The sequence below is a fragment of the Leptodactylus fuscus genome, chromosome 2, assembly GCF_031893055.1.
Source record: "Leptodactylus fuscus isolate aLepFus1 chromosome 2, aLepFus1.hap2, whole genome shotgun sequence".
Taxonomy (NCBI): domain Eukaryota; kingdom Metazoa; phylum Chordata; class Amphibia; order Anura; family Leptodactylidae; genus Leptodactylus; species Leptodactylus fuscus.
Genome location: NC_134266.1, coordinates 229181338 through 229195689, shown reverse-complemented (window position 1 = coordinate 229195689; position 14352 = coordinate 229181338). Strand labels below are relative to the sequence as shown.

The 14352-nt window shown below is 43.1% G+C and overlaps 1 protein-coding gene across 1 annotated transcript; it reads left to right on the top strand.

Annotated features, from left to right (window-relative positions):
• Positions 1-9264: 9264 nt before the first annotated feature.
• Positions 9265-13188, top strand: LOC142193886 (keratin, type II cytoskeletal cochleal-like). The gene is made up of 9 exons (XM_075262900.1): positions 9265-9810; positions 10230-10438; positions 10527-10587; positions 10673-10768; positions 11296-11460; positions 11596-11721; positions 12016-12236; positions 12331-12365; positions 12941-13188. Exons 1-9 carry the CDS (start codon positions 9265-9267, stop codon positions 13186-13188), a joined length of 1707 nt encoding a protein of 568 aa, XP_075119001.1.
• The last annotated feature ends 1164 nt before the right edge of the window (positions 13189-14352 follow it).

Genomic DNA, 14352 nt, shown 5'->3' with positions numbered 1-14352 from the left:
GGATGACGCCAGAAGTGGGCGGAGCCGAGCCGGAAGTTGGCGGAGCCGAGTCGGAAGGCCTGTTCCCAGGCCGTTCAGCAGAGCGTCCAGCAGATGGAGTGTGCGAGCTCTGCACACCATCCAAGGACATGGGCACCGCAGCAGAGGTGGATGCAGTACCTGGAGAGTCCCGAGGAGGGCTCCGGCGGCAGCGTCGCTTGGGAGAAGCTGAAGGGCTTAAGCGCTGTGGAGGCCGGGAAGGACGGGCCCTAACCCTGGGCGCAGCAGGCACAACTCCGGCATCAGAAGGAGCTGCAGGGGACAGAGGAGGCTGCTGAACATCTTGGGGATCTTCATCCAGAGAGGAAAGAGCTGCAAGAAAATTGTCCCGGAGCCATGCAGCACCGTGAATGGAGGCAAGCCGCCGGATAGAGTCCTGAAGAACCGCATCATCAGAGGAGTTGGCCATTTTCAGGTAAGGCAGACGGAGTTTTGTGTGAAAGATCTTGCTTCAGGGCAGGCACAGGGAAGATAGGGAGAGAGAGGGGATAGATATATATCCCGGGGGGGGTCATGGCCCGGTCGCCACCTGGAGACCGGGCCATGAACTGTAAACAACTAATCAGGAGTTAACCCCTAACGTGCTGCAGAGCAGGCTCATGCACGACTAAGGAATCCCAGTCATGACGGCCTGCGCTTATTTCATTCAGCTACGGCCCTCCCTGTGCTGTCTGAAAACTCATTTACATCAGGAAGAAAGAAGATATTTCTCAGGAACGGCGGCGCGGATCAGAACAATAAAGGTAAGAGAAGGATAGCCTTTCTTAAGGCTATTCCTATGTGTATTTAGTTTATAAAGGGAATTTTAATGATAGAATCCTTTAACCTTCCTCTCTCTCAATGAAGTCCATTTGTAGTACAGTACATGGAAAATCCTGTGTATCTTGGGTGTAACTACCAGAAGCTGGAAGGGGATCATTTACCACTGAAATCTAGGATACGCTTAGTGGTAATGATGGACGGGGAAAACTGAGTGACCCAAATTTGTTTGCTTGTATATCAGTTTTCTGGAGTACACGGTATGGAAAAAAAAAGTGACTTTTTAAAATCTGTGCTACCTTTACCACTTTCCTGAAAAGGGGTCGTGATGAAAATGGGCAGGGGCTGAATGTTCAGCCACAATGCAGATTTACCATAATTTATGCCAGGAATTTGATGGGACAAACTTACCCCAGCTATGAACTGGCATACATTTCCATGAGGCAATGTCATTATCCCTGTACTGTGACATCACTGTGATTATTATCCCTGTACTGTGACATCACTGCGTGCATTATCCCTGTACTGTGACATCACTGTGTATATTATCCCTGTACTGTGACATCACTGTGTATATTATCTAGAGATGAGCGAACACTAAAATGTTCGAGGTTCGAAATTCGATTCGAACAGCCGCTCAATGTTCGTGTGTTCGAACGGGTTTCGAACCCCATTATAGTCTATGGGGAACATATACTCGTTAAGGGGGAAACCCAAATCCGTGTCTGGAGGGTCACCAAGTCCACTATGACACCACAGGAAATGATGCCAACACCTCTGGAATGACACTGGGACAGCAGGGGAAGCATGTCTGGGGGCATCTAACACACCAAAGACCCTCTATTACCCCAACATCACAGCCTAACAACTACACACTTTCCACATTCAAAAAAACCTCTATCAAAGTGGGAAAATACCTGGAAACCTTCTTTACTCCCCAAATGGATGGACACAAACCCCAATTTAAGCTCAACAAACAGTAACAACCACCCCTTTAAATCACGTTCCCCATGACAACCACGGATGGAATAGACAATGGGAAATCCAAAAGCCCTCACCCTTAACTGTCATTTTGAGTGTGTGTGTGTGTGTGTGTGTGTGTGTGTGTGTGTGTGTGATGTGGTCAGACCTTCCAAAATTCACTTTTCTAGCCCTTAACATGAGACCTTCCAAACAAAGTTACAGGACCTTAAGCTGAGCTACCAGCAGAGATTGAGGCCCATGGCATGAGTAGAGCCTTGCACCAGCAGTGTTTTTGGCACTTAGGGTGAGTTGAGCCTTGTACCAGCGTGTGTCCCTTAACATCAGGCGGGCCCTAAGTTCTGCGCTTTGCACAAAAGTTCCACATTAACTAGGCTGAATGGTACAAAGATTAGTAGGCCCGAGAACCAGGAACAGGTCTTGCAATGGCTGTCGGATAACGCTTAAAGCACATTGTCCACCAGCCAGTCAGCCTCTACCTCCTCTTACCCAAGTCTTGTCCTCCTTCCACCCAAAATTCCCAATCTTCCCAGAACAATAACCCCAACTGTCCCTGCTCCCCAGAGCTGTTCTCCCTTCCTTTGACTGTACCGCAACCTGCCCCTCCATTTCGCGATTCCACGGACCTAACAGACGAGTATCTGTGTCCAGATGCTCAAACACTAGAGTCTCCTCCATTCCATCTCCGGTCGATTTGGTGGCGGATGACCAGCAACCCACCCTCATCGACGACGATGAGACGCAGTTGCTGTCAGGGCAGCCAGTTGACATGCGCATTGTGCAGGAGGAGGAGGCGAGACAGGAGTTGGAAGAGGAGGTGGTGGACGACGAGGACACCGACCCCACCTGGACAAGGCGGATGTCAAGCTGGGAAAGTAGTGTGGATGTTGAGGCAGGTGCAGCACCAAAAAGGGTAGCTAGAGGCAGAGACATGTCCAGAGGCAGAGGTCAGCTGCTTTGCCGAAGCCAGGCCAGACCCGGAATGTCCGAAGATGTTCCCTTTTGTACCCAGCCCAGAAAAACTCCCCCATCGAGGGCACGTTTCTTGAAGGTGTAGAGTTTTTTCAAGGAATGCGCCGAGGACAGATATAGTGTCGTCTACACAATTTGCCTCTCGAAATCAAGTAGGGGCCCTGAGAAGAGCAACCTGTCCACCACTTCAATGCACCGTCATTTGGAATCCAAGCAATGGAATCAGTGGCAGGCAGCAACGGCAGGACAAACGTCGCCCGCCGTTCATGCCACTGCCTCTGTTCACAGTGCTGGCGATGCACTCCAGAGGACGAGCCAGGACATCACTTCATCTGCCTCCGCCACTTTGTTGACTTCTCCCTCATCCTCCTCTGTTTCTGTCTTATCTCCTTCTCCTGCACCATCAAAGGCACCATCAGGCGCTTCTTTACAACAACCCACCATCTCTCAGACATTGGAGCGCCGGCAGAAATACACCGCTAACCACCCACCCACGCAAGCCTAGAACGCCAACATCGCTAAACTGCTGGCCCAGGAGAGGTTGGCGTTCTGGCTTGTTGAAACTCCCACCTTTCCGGACCTGATGGCAACTGTGGCACCTCACTATGCCGTCCCTAGCCGTCACAACTTCTCCCGGTGTGGCGTCCCCGCCTTGCACCAGCACGTGTCACTCAACATCAGGTGGTCCCTTAGTTCCGCGCTTTGCTGCAAGGTCCACTTGACCACCGACACTTGGACAAGCGCCTGTGGTCAGGGATGCTGCTTATCTTTAAGGACAGGCAGGGTGAATGTGGTGGAGTCTGGTCCCGGGGTGCAAACTGAGGTACCCTATCTCCTCTCCCAGGCCAAAATTCATGGCAGGAGTAGACTGAAACCCTACGACGCTGCAACCTCCACCCCAGCTACTAGCGGCAAACGCTAAAACACTGGTGTGGGGAGACGTCAGCAGGCGGTGCTGAAGCTCATCAGCTTGGCGGACAGACAGCACAGTGCCTCTGAGGTCAGGGATGCCATCCTGGCTGAGATGGCATTTTTTTTTTCCTGCTACACCTGGGGCCTGGCATTTTTGCGCCTGTGATAATGGCTGGAACCTGGTAGCAGATCTGGAGCTTGCCAGACTCAAACAGGGTCCACGCATGGCCCACGTTTTCCAACTTGTTGGTGCCATGTTTCTTTGAAACCTACACCATTGTGCCTGATATACAGGTCAAAGTGGGGCCATTTTCGTAAGTGAGAACTAGCCTCTGCTAGGCAGAAAACATTCAGAGCACACTCCTCTCATCTTCGCACCGTTGGCTGGCGGAGGAAGACGAGGGGGTTGGAGTGGCATCTGATGTCCCTGTCCCACACGAGGCTAGAGGGTGCACTTCAGTGCATCCCATTGCTTCACCACAAATGGTGTGAAGGGGAGTGGAAAATGGAGGAAATGGAGAGTGACCCTTACAGTTGGGGCCAGCAAAGGCATGCCAAGTAACACACTGGCACACATGGCTGACTTCATCTTGGGTTGCTTTTCAACACATATTTCACATCATGAAGAACAAATAATACTGGATTTTTACAAGCCTCGAACCCCGGTCTAGGTCTAATGTCTGTTCCTTTCTTATATTAGGGGAGAGGGAAAAAAAATTACTTCAGTGATACGTTTAGCGTACATAGACTGACTATTAATGTGTATCCCACTTAGTGTTGTTAGGGTTACACACCGTCACAACCTGGCTAAAGCTTCTATAGCTGTTAATAAAGTCAACATAACTTTACGGTATCCAAAAAGACAGCTGGTACCGACAGAGAGCAAGACAAATGTCAACCAAAGCTGTGAGCTCTGAACACCCACAGTGACTTTGGCGTCATCATCATTATAAGGGAGCGGGTGGTAATAAATAACTTGGCAGTGCCTAAAACCCAAAAAGCTTATACAACTATATTTACATTAAGATACACAAATGACACTTTTTAGTAGCATGTCATGAGACAAGCTGATAAGATCTTCCTTTGTGCAGTGCTATTTGAAAGTTAAACGCTGCCTTTATTTTAATTCTGGAGAAGGTGCAGATATTAGATTTAGAACATGTTGTCTTCATTGTCCAAATCCTCTATATAGGTAACGTGTTTTTCGGGCCAAGCTGCCTGGGAACGAGCTGGTGCAGCACTGACAACCTGGGTGAATATGGCAAGAGCCTGAGATGTAGGGTGAATGAATCCCCAAATTATTTGGGGAATTTCCACTCAGAAACTGGCACTATATACCAGTAGCAAAAATTGTGGGTGCACGTAACCCCAATATATTCTTTGAATTCCCAGTGAGACAATGGCACTATATACCAGTAGCAAAAATTGTGGGTGCACGTAACCCCAATATATTCTTTGAATTCCCAGTCAGAAACTGGCACTATATGGCAGTAGCAAGAAATGAGGGTATTTGTAACCCCAATATATTCTTTGAATTCCCAGTGGGACAATGGCACTATATACCAGTAGCAAAAATTGTGGGTGCACGTAACCCCAATATATTCTTTGAATTCCCAGTCAGAAACTGGCACTATATGGCAGTAGCAAGAAATGAGGGTATTTGTAACCCCAATATATTATTTGAATTCCCAGTGAGACAATGGCACTATATACCAGTAGCAAAAATTGTGGGTGCACATAACCCCAATATATTCTTTGAATTCCCAGTCAGACAATGGCACTATATAGCAGTAGCAAAAATTGTGGGTGCACATAACCCCAATATATTCTTTGAATTCCCAGTGAGACAATGGCACTATATACCAGTAGCAAAAATTGTGGGTGCACGTAACCCCAATATATTCTTTGAATTCCCAGTCAGACAATGGCACTATATGGCAGTAGAAAGAAATGAGGGTATTTGTAACCCCAATATATTCTTTGAATTCCCAGTGAGACAATGGCACTATATACCAGTAGCAAAAATTGTGGGTGCACATAACCCCAATATATTCTTTGAATTCCCAGTCAGACAATGGCACTATATACCAGTAGCAAAAATTGTGGGTGCACGTAACCCCAATATATTCTTTGAATTCCCAGTCAGAAACTGGCACTATATAGCAGTAGCAAAAATTGTGGGTGCACATAACCCCAATATATTCTTTGAATTCCCAGTGAGACAATGGCACTATATACCAGTAGCAAAAATTGTGGGTGCACGTAACCCCAATATATTCTTTGAATTCCCAGTGAGACAATGGCACTATATACCAGTAGCAAAAATTGTGGGTGTATATAGCCCCAATTCTATTGCTAGGGGACTTGCAGGGTATTTCTGAGGTGAAGGTGGGGGGGCACACCGTTGGAACGGGGATTTGGGGTGTATATATGGGGTATACGGGAATACACTGTCAGTGTGTTCCATTCAGGATCCTGGGAAAGCTGGGTTGCGGCGATTGAGCCCGTCAGTGCCACGTTACACTGACAAGCTTCTCCCTGGAATTGAAGTGATATGTAACCCCAATATATTCTTTGAATTCCCAGTCAGACAATGGCACTATATGGCAGTAGCAAAAATAGTGGGTGTATATAGCCCCAATTCTATTGCTAGGGGACTTGCAGGGTATTTCTGGGGTGAAGGTGGGGGGGCACACCGTTGGAACGGGTATCGGGGGTATATATCGGGTATACGGGAATACACTGTCAGTGTATTCCATTCAGGATCCGCGGAAAGCTGGGTTGCGGCGATTGAGCCCATCAGTGCCACGTTACACTGACAAGCTTCTCCCTGGAATTTAGCTCTTATAAGAGCTGTTGGTTGTCTTCTCCTTCCTATCCTAGCCTGTCCCTGCCTACCCAGAATCTAAGCCCTAGCTAACTGGACGGAAACCTCCGTCCCCGGTGAATTGCAAGCTCAGAATGACGCGAAGCTGGGCGTCGCTGTTCTTTTAAATTAGAGGTCACATGTTTTCGGCAGCCAATGGGTTTTGCCTACTTTTTTCAACGTCACCGGTGTCGTAGTTCCTGTCCCACCTACCCTGCGCTGTTATTGGAGCAAAAAAGGCGCCAGGGAAGGTGGGAGGGGAATCGAGTAATGGCGCACTTTACCACGCGGTGTTCGATTCGATTCGAACATGCCGAACAGCCTAATATCCGATCGAACATGAGTTCGATAGAACACTGTTCGCTCATCTCTAATATTATCCCCTTACTGTGACATCACTGTGTATATTATCCCTATACTGTGACATCACTGTGTATATTATCCCTGTACTGTGACATCACTGTGTATATTATCCTGTACTGTGACATCACTGTATTATCCCTGTACTGTGACATCACTGTGTATATTATCCCTGTACTGTGACATCACTGTGTTTATTATTCCCTTACTGTGACATCACTGTGTATATTATCCCTATACTGTGACATCACTGTGTGTATTATCCCTGCACTGTGACATCACTGTGTGTATTATCCCTGTACTGTGACATCACTGTGATTATCCCTGTACTATGACATCACTGCGTGCATTATCCCTGTACTGTGACATCACTGTGTATATTATCCCTGTACTGTGACATCACTGTGTATATTATCCCTGTACTGTGACATCACTGTGTATATTATCCCTGTACTGTGACATCACTGTGTATATTATCCCTTTATTGTGACATCACTATGTATAGTATCTCTGTACTGTGACATCACTGTGTGTATTATCCCTGCACTGTGACATCACTGTGTATATTATCCCTGTACTGTGACATCACTATGTATAGTATCTCTGTACTGTGACATCACTGTGTGTATTATCCCTTTACTGTGACATCACTGTGTGCATTATCCTTGTACTGTGACATCACTGTGTATAGTATCTACAGAAACCTAGATTTTAAGGATCTATGTGTATATCTTCTTGTAAAATATTATAGAGCTATTGGTATCAAGACTTTTTGGGGTGGTGACTACCCATTTCCGCCCTTGCCAGCCCTTTTATGTGTGATTTATGAGTTAATGTTTTTTTCAGTGGAATAATTATATTCATTATATATGAGTAAAGTATAGCTGGCTTTATATCCTGATGACATAACTACTATTGGATGTCAGTAAAATGTCTGTGCCCAACCCAATAAACCAGAGCTTGATTACATAGGTTTTGTTTTACGTCTAATTTATGACAATCTACCTGTTCATGAGTAATGGAGGGACTGTCATGTACTGCACCTGTCTTTCTATTTTTACCTTAAATTGATCATGTTCATATATTATAGTGTACTACAGCCGCCATACTTTCCAGCTTTGTATAGTCGGGAGAACTGACTCAAATTCTAAAAGGAAAAATTGAAATGTGGCAAATTTGTGTTAGAAATGTCGGGAAAAAATTGAGGCCTTATATCTCAAGAGGCTTGCTTCTATAGCATGTACATGAATGTTATGTGTGTCTCTTTTTAATGGATTAAATAAAAGAAAAGTTTTTTTACTGAAGGAGTGTCGCAAACCAACCTTTTCTTTTTCACACCAGTACATGAATGAACTTCCATCGTTCGTCACCCGTCATTGAGGGTGAGGGACCATCGACAATACAGTATGGATTCTTGGGTATGCTTTTTTTTTACACTTACTGTGCGGCCCTTAAGTTTTCTGCAATTTATAGGCAGCCCTTGTAACTTTCTCAAAATTGGGGGCCTGACTGCTGAAATCCCCAGTGATCATAAGTGTACGATTTCTATTACTACCAATTGAATATACAGTGAACCATGACCATCCCATTGTTTGGATCAGTTGAGGCCCAAATTGCCAAAAAATAAACAAAAAATTCTCATCTTCACCAAAATTGTGATGGTGCCAAGCCGACCTAGGTGTAGTATTTAGAAGTAATGAGGCAAGGTAAGCAGAGAAAATGGCTACTCACCTGACGGGGTTGTGTGGGACATAACAGCCTTTCTGGTATACAAAAAAAGCATGGTACAGGTAAGGTGGGGCAGCAGCTGGATACACGCCTGGATACATGCCGCCCCTGGATCCGCGCGGTTCTTCTTCTGTTCTCCCCTCGAGGGGGACGGTCCATCACATATATAAATCGAACACAGTATATTGAACTTTAAGGTGATTCCTAAAAAAAAAATCCAAAAACAACTTTATATAATATATTTAATAGCATAGAGTTACAGTATATGACACCAACACAAAACACGAAAATGTCATGGTAAGCCGACGCATAGCAACATTTCTGTTAATGACACCATTTTAATGCTATGTTTTAATTGTTTTTTAATTGGCTAAAAAATAGCATCTTCTTTTATAGGTGGGAAAATAACCAACTGTAAAATTTAGTAGTTTGTAAGAAGGTGTGTAGTTATTTCCTTTTCTGCAAATGATAGAACTATGAAATGCCATGCCAGCGCTTTATACCAATAAAAATGCAATTATAGGGTATTTTTGTGTCGTAGAATGGTGCCAAACCCATTAACAATATATAAAAGGAGATGTTGCCTTCACTTCACAACTGCTCTCCCAAGCTTACACTGCAGCTAGCCTCATCTATCCTCTCCAGCTATGGCTCACAAAACCTCATGCAGTAGCTCTAGCTACAGAAATTTTAGTTCTTCTTCTATGCCAAGGAATGTGAGTCGGAGCACCATGAGCTCTACAAGAAGCCACAGTGGCTCCAGAATTAATCCTGGCTACAGCAGAAGTGCCTACAATGTTGGAGGAACAAGGAAAATTTCTGTTGCAAGTGCAATGGGTGGATATGGTGGTGTAGGTATGGGTTGTGGATTTGGTGGTGGTATGGGTGGTGGATTTGGTGGTGGTATGGATTCTGGATATGGCTCAGCTGGAGCTGGCTTTGGCAGGCCTGGTTTCGGAGGTGCAGGATTTGGAGGCCCAGGCTTTGGCCAAGGTGGACATGGAGGCTTTGGCCACGGTGGACATGGAGGCTTTGGCCAAGGAGGACATGGAAGCATTACAAACGTAACTGTCAACCAAAGTCTTCTGACCCCCTTGAATTTGGAGATTGATCCAAATATCCAGAGAGTACGAAAAGAGGAAAAGGAACAGATCAAGACACTGAACAACAAATTTGCTTCTTTCATTGATAAGGTATGTACTTACTACACTTATAAGTAACTTAGATGGTAGAAATGATATCCAAGACTTACAGCTAAATTGTAGAATGGTTGGTCTGTGGGAACAGAATTTGTATACCAAGGCCTAGTCTTTTGAAGAAAAAGAGAAATTATTCTTTTTTTCATGGTATATCAACCTTCTGGCCACCATGAATGATGCTTCTCTGGAATATTTTGCCATGTGAGGTTCTTCATGATTCTCAATGGTAATCTCATCACTTCTATAACTATATTTGTACATCCGTGTTGCTGGACATCCCATTTTATCATATACTGATCATTTTTACCACCTTTTTTACAATGTTCCTTATTTTATTTTTATTTTTTTTTACATTTTCTAATAATGTAGTAATAAATATTATGTAATATCAATATATAAATGTCATTTTATAGGTGCGGTTTTTAGAACAGCAAAACAAAATGTTGGAGACCAAATGGCAATTGTTGCAAGACCAGAAAACTTCTCAAAGCAATGCCCAGCCACTTTTTGACTCCTACATAAGCAACCTCAGAAGGCAGTTGGACTCATTGGAATGTGAGAAGTCCCGTCTTGAAGGAGAGAGAAGACACGCGCAAGATTTATTGGAAGACTTCAAGAAAAAGTATGGTTCTATTTCAATGTTTCATAAATGCTAATACAATGTACCACCCGAGTAACTAATTCCCAATGACTTGTGATTTTCTACAAAGGTATGAAGATGAACAGTGCAAGCGTACAGCAGCAGAAAATCAGTTTGTCGTACTGAAAAAGGTAACAAATCTACAATATAGGATTTCTGTGAGAGTAAAAGGTGAACGATCACTAGGGGTAAGTGAAATTTGTTTTCTACCTACAGGATGTTGATGTAGCATTTATGAACAAGGCTGATCTTCAGGCAAAGGTCGATTCCTTAACCGATGAGATCAACTTCACAAGGGCTATGTATGAGTTGGTAAGTTCAAATTTGGGCTGAAGTATTACATACATACTTTACATTATATAAACATTATATACTTTTAGAAATGGCCATGTCTAGTTATGTGTAAAACCCCACCTATTAGATCAAATGATTATTCTGAGAGTTCAAAAAATGTTTATAAAAATTTGATACATTTTATGGAATTCAGCACAATATGGAATTCTACCCTTTGCTACAAACACATTTCTTTAAGTTTCAAGATCAACTATAAAAACTTTCCAACTTTTTGGGACTTCTGATCGAGACCAGATTTTTGTGACCGATTTTTAGTTCCTTATATCTCCATATATCCCGCTAGACCATTTTTCATGAGAATTGAGACCTCGCTGTACGATGACACTTAATACTACCACTTTGGAAGACTAGCCCTTTATCTATAGCAAATTTCCCGTGATAGAGCTTCATATCCCTCATATACATCCGGGATATCTTCTTTGTCATGAACACTTCAAATTGGTTTTACTGAATATTCTGCAATAATACAATTTACTTCTTCATAGGAAATAAATCAACTTGAAACTCAGATCTCTGACACCTCCGTTATTGTGTCCATGGATAACAGCCGAAACCTAGATATGGAAGGCATCATTGCTGAGGTCAAGGTCCAATATGAAGAGATTGCCAAGAACAGCAGAGCTGAGGCTGAATCCTGGTATCAATCAAAAGTAAGAACAGTCTGACAAAAACAGCGCCTAAATCTAGACAATGCACTTTTTGTGAATGACGCAGTACAATCTGAAATCTACTATATGGACGTATATTCCATTGACTTGCTGAAAAGATGTCTTTGCTTTGTCCAGTATGAAGAGCTGCAGACTACAGCAGGAAAGCATGGAGATGACCTTAGAAATACCAAGAATGAGATTGCAGATCTGAGCAGAACAGTTAACAGGCTCAGAGGAGAGATTGAAACCGTAAAGGCCCAGGTAAATAAGCAATATAACCACCATATAGTTAACCATATAATAGCAAAAAAATACATTTACCTACATACATTTGTATATATTTCTAAATTTGTCAATTTGTGTGTATGATTTGCATACATTTTCAGAATTTTGTAAAAAATTACAATACGATATAAAGGCCTTGTTACTGGACTATGACTAGAACTGGTTATGGCCACAAATACTTGAGTTGACGCGTACGTGCACATATGTTCATGAAAGTACTGTCACAGCTACTATATAGTTTTACAGTAGAATTTACATTCATGTTTCTAGAGAGCCAAGCTGGAGTCTTCCATAGCTGAAGCGGAGAAACGTGGGGAGATGGCTATCAAAGATGCCAAGGATAAACTGGCTGATCTTGAAGAAGCCCTACAGAAGGCTAAGCAGGAAATGGCTCGCCAACTGAGAGCGTACCAAGAACTGATGAATGTTAAACTGGCTCTGGATATTGAGATCGCCACCTACAGGAAACTGCTGGAAGGAGAAGAATGCAGGTAAACATAATACAAACGTAATTTTAAGTGGAAATTCAGAAGTCACGATGATGTCACTTGATAAAGACACTAAACCAAATTTTTTAATTTGTAGGATTTCTGGAGAATGTGCCGGACCTGTTAAGATATGTAAGTATTGTTATGTTATGCCATGACTGCATTATCCCTGTTGTCATCCATAATATGTCAGCCAAAAGTTATGCTAGGGTCACACTATTGTTTGGGTTTCCATTCTTTGGGTTTGCTTGAGGATCCAAAAAAACAGAAACCCTATCTATTTAAAAAGCAGTTATTTGACCCACATGTAGTTCTCCATGCAGAGAAAAAAGTCCTGCTTTCATGGGGGAATTGGTGGACAGAGTCACCAAATGGTCACACAATGCTAGTGTGACCGTACCCTTCATTTGTTTGCCCACTACAAGCAAAATGCCAACAAAGGACACCAACATTAAACATATAGCTAAAAAGAAGTAAAATGGTGAAAGGTCACATAAGAAAAGGTGCTGATGCTGTAGTGTATCAAAGCAACTGCATATTATACTAACCCATATTTTCAAGCAATATTAACCCCACATACCTATGATGTAAGAGTAAGGGTAGAATAAATATACTGACACATACAGACCACAATTGCCTGAACACTCATTTTTTGTTTTTCTATCAATATTTCATATATAATATTTCTGCAATCTTTTCTTATATAGCTGTCGTTACAAACACCGTGGGAAGTTCCTCTTACAATGCAGGAGGCTTTCAACATGATGGTGGAATGAGTTCTGGAGGTGCCAGCGGAGGAATGAGCGGAATGAGTGGCAGCCGTTTCGGTGGTGGAAGCAATTTTAGCTCTGGCAATGTCAACAGAAGTCACAGCTCTGGATCCGCATATAATTCTGGAAGCAGCTCTAGTATGACCTCATCTAGAGTCACCTCTTCAAGCTGCAGGAAAATGTAATCCTAAATCGGTCTGAATGATTGAATGAGAAGTATTTCTGGCTGGCTTATCTGGGGTTTTCCCATATTCTTGTCCCCTTTGCCTGCCTGTGTTACCCTAATAAGTACATGACAAAATAATGTAAGCTTACTAGTTAATGGTCAAGGAATTATTAATATTGCCAAAATAAATTGGATTCCAATTCAGATGACAAATCATATAAATCATTAAATCCAATTATAAGGACTGAAAATAAAATGAGTAAATAATTCTGTTAAACTTTTCTAATTCTCAAAATGATAACTAGCAAATGTATATAATATGAGACACCAAAGTGCCACACACCATTAACTTGTCAATCCTTTTTCGCTGGTTGTTCATGTGCCATTCTTCTTCGCTTTAACCACTGCCTTCTACTTTCTGTACAATTTCACTCTTTATTTCAATTCAATAAACTTTAGTTCATGAATATTTTCTTGGTATAGTTTTTCTTTCAGTCATGGTATGATATGCATCCATCATGAGAGCATTGTGTTTCCTTAAAGTAGTTGTCTCGGGTCCACTGGGTTTCCACCAGAAAAATGCAGAGAGAAAAGTCCTGCTTGTAAGACTTTTCTCTCTGTATTTTTCAAGTGGAATGGGGGATGGAATCCCCGAATGGTCATTCAGTACAAGTATGACCATAGACTTATGCTTTAGTTACAGGGGTTGCTAATGAAAGAGACAATGACCAACTATGCATAAGATATGTGGGATTACTGGGGATCCAACTGCTGTGACTTCCAGAGATCACAAGAATGTGGCTCCTGTATCCCCCATTGGAATGGAGCAGTGGTCATGTATGTGTGGTCTCAATTGGATGGATAGATATTGTACCTGAGTACTTTAAGCACCACTTTTATATTATCTCTGGTAGTCCCATGGACTTTGAATGGAGCAGTAGTACTGTGAAGGATCTTGCCTCTCCAAAGCCACTTTGACCCAGCCTCTAGCCTACCTGGCCTTGCCATGGGCAAAACTGCGATCACCTACTTACCTTTACCGTCCGCTCTCACCTTGAGAGAGGGACCCGGTCTTATAGGATAATATGAGACGAACTTTCTAAAGTTTTATATTTATTAACCCAAGAGGGTCGATACTAGACAATCAACATACATAGAGTTATATGCTAGTGTATACAAGCTT

Coding starts and splice junctions, on each gene's coding strand:
- LOC142193886 (XM_075262900.1), top strand. CDS start 9,265: ATGGCTCACAAAACCTCATGCAGTAGCTCTAGCTACAGAAATTTTAGT. Junction 10,588..10,672: donor AGTTTGTCGTACTGAAAAAG/GTAACAAATCTA, acceptor TTCTACCTACAG/GATGTTGATGTAGCATTTAT. Junction 12,366..12,940: donor TGCCGGACCTGTTAAGATAT/GTAAGTATTGTT, acceptor TTTCTTATATAG/CTGTCGTTACAAACACCGTG.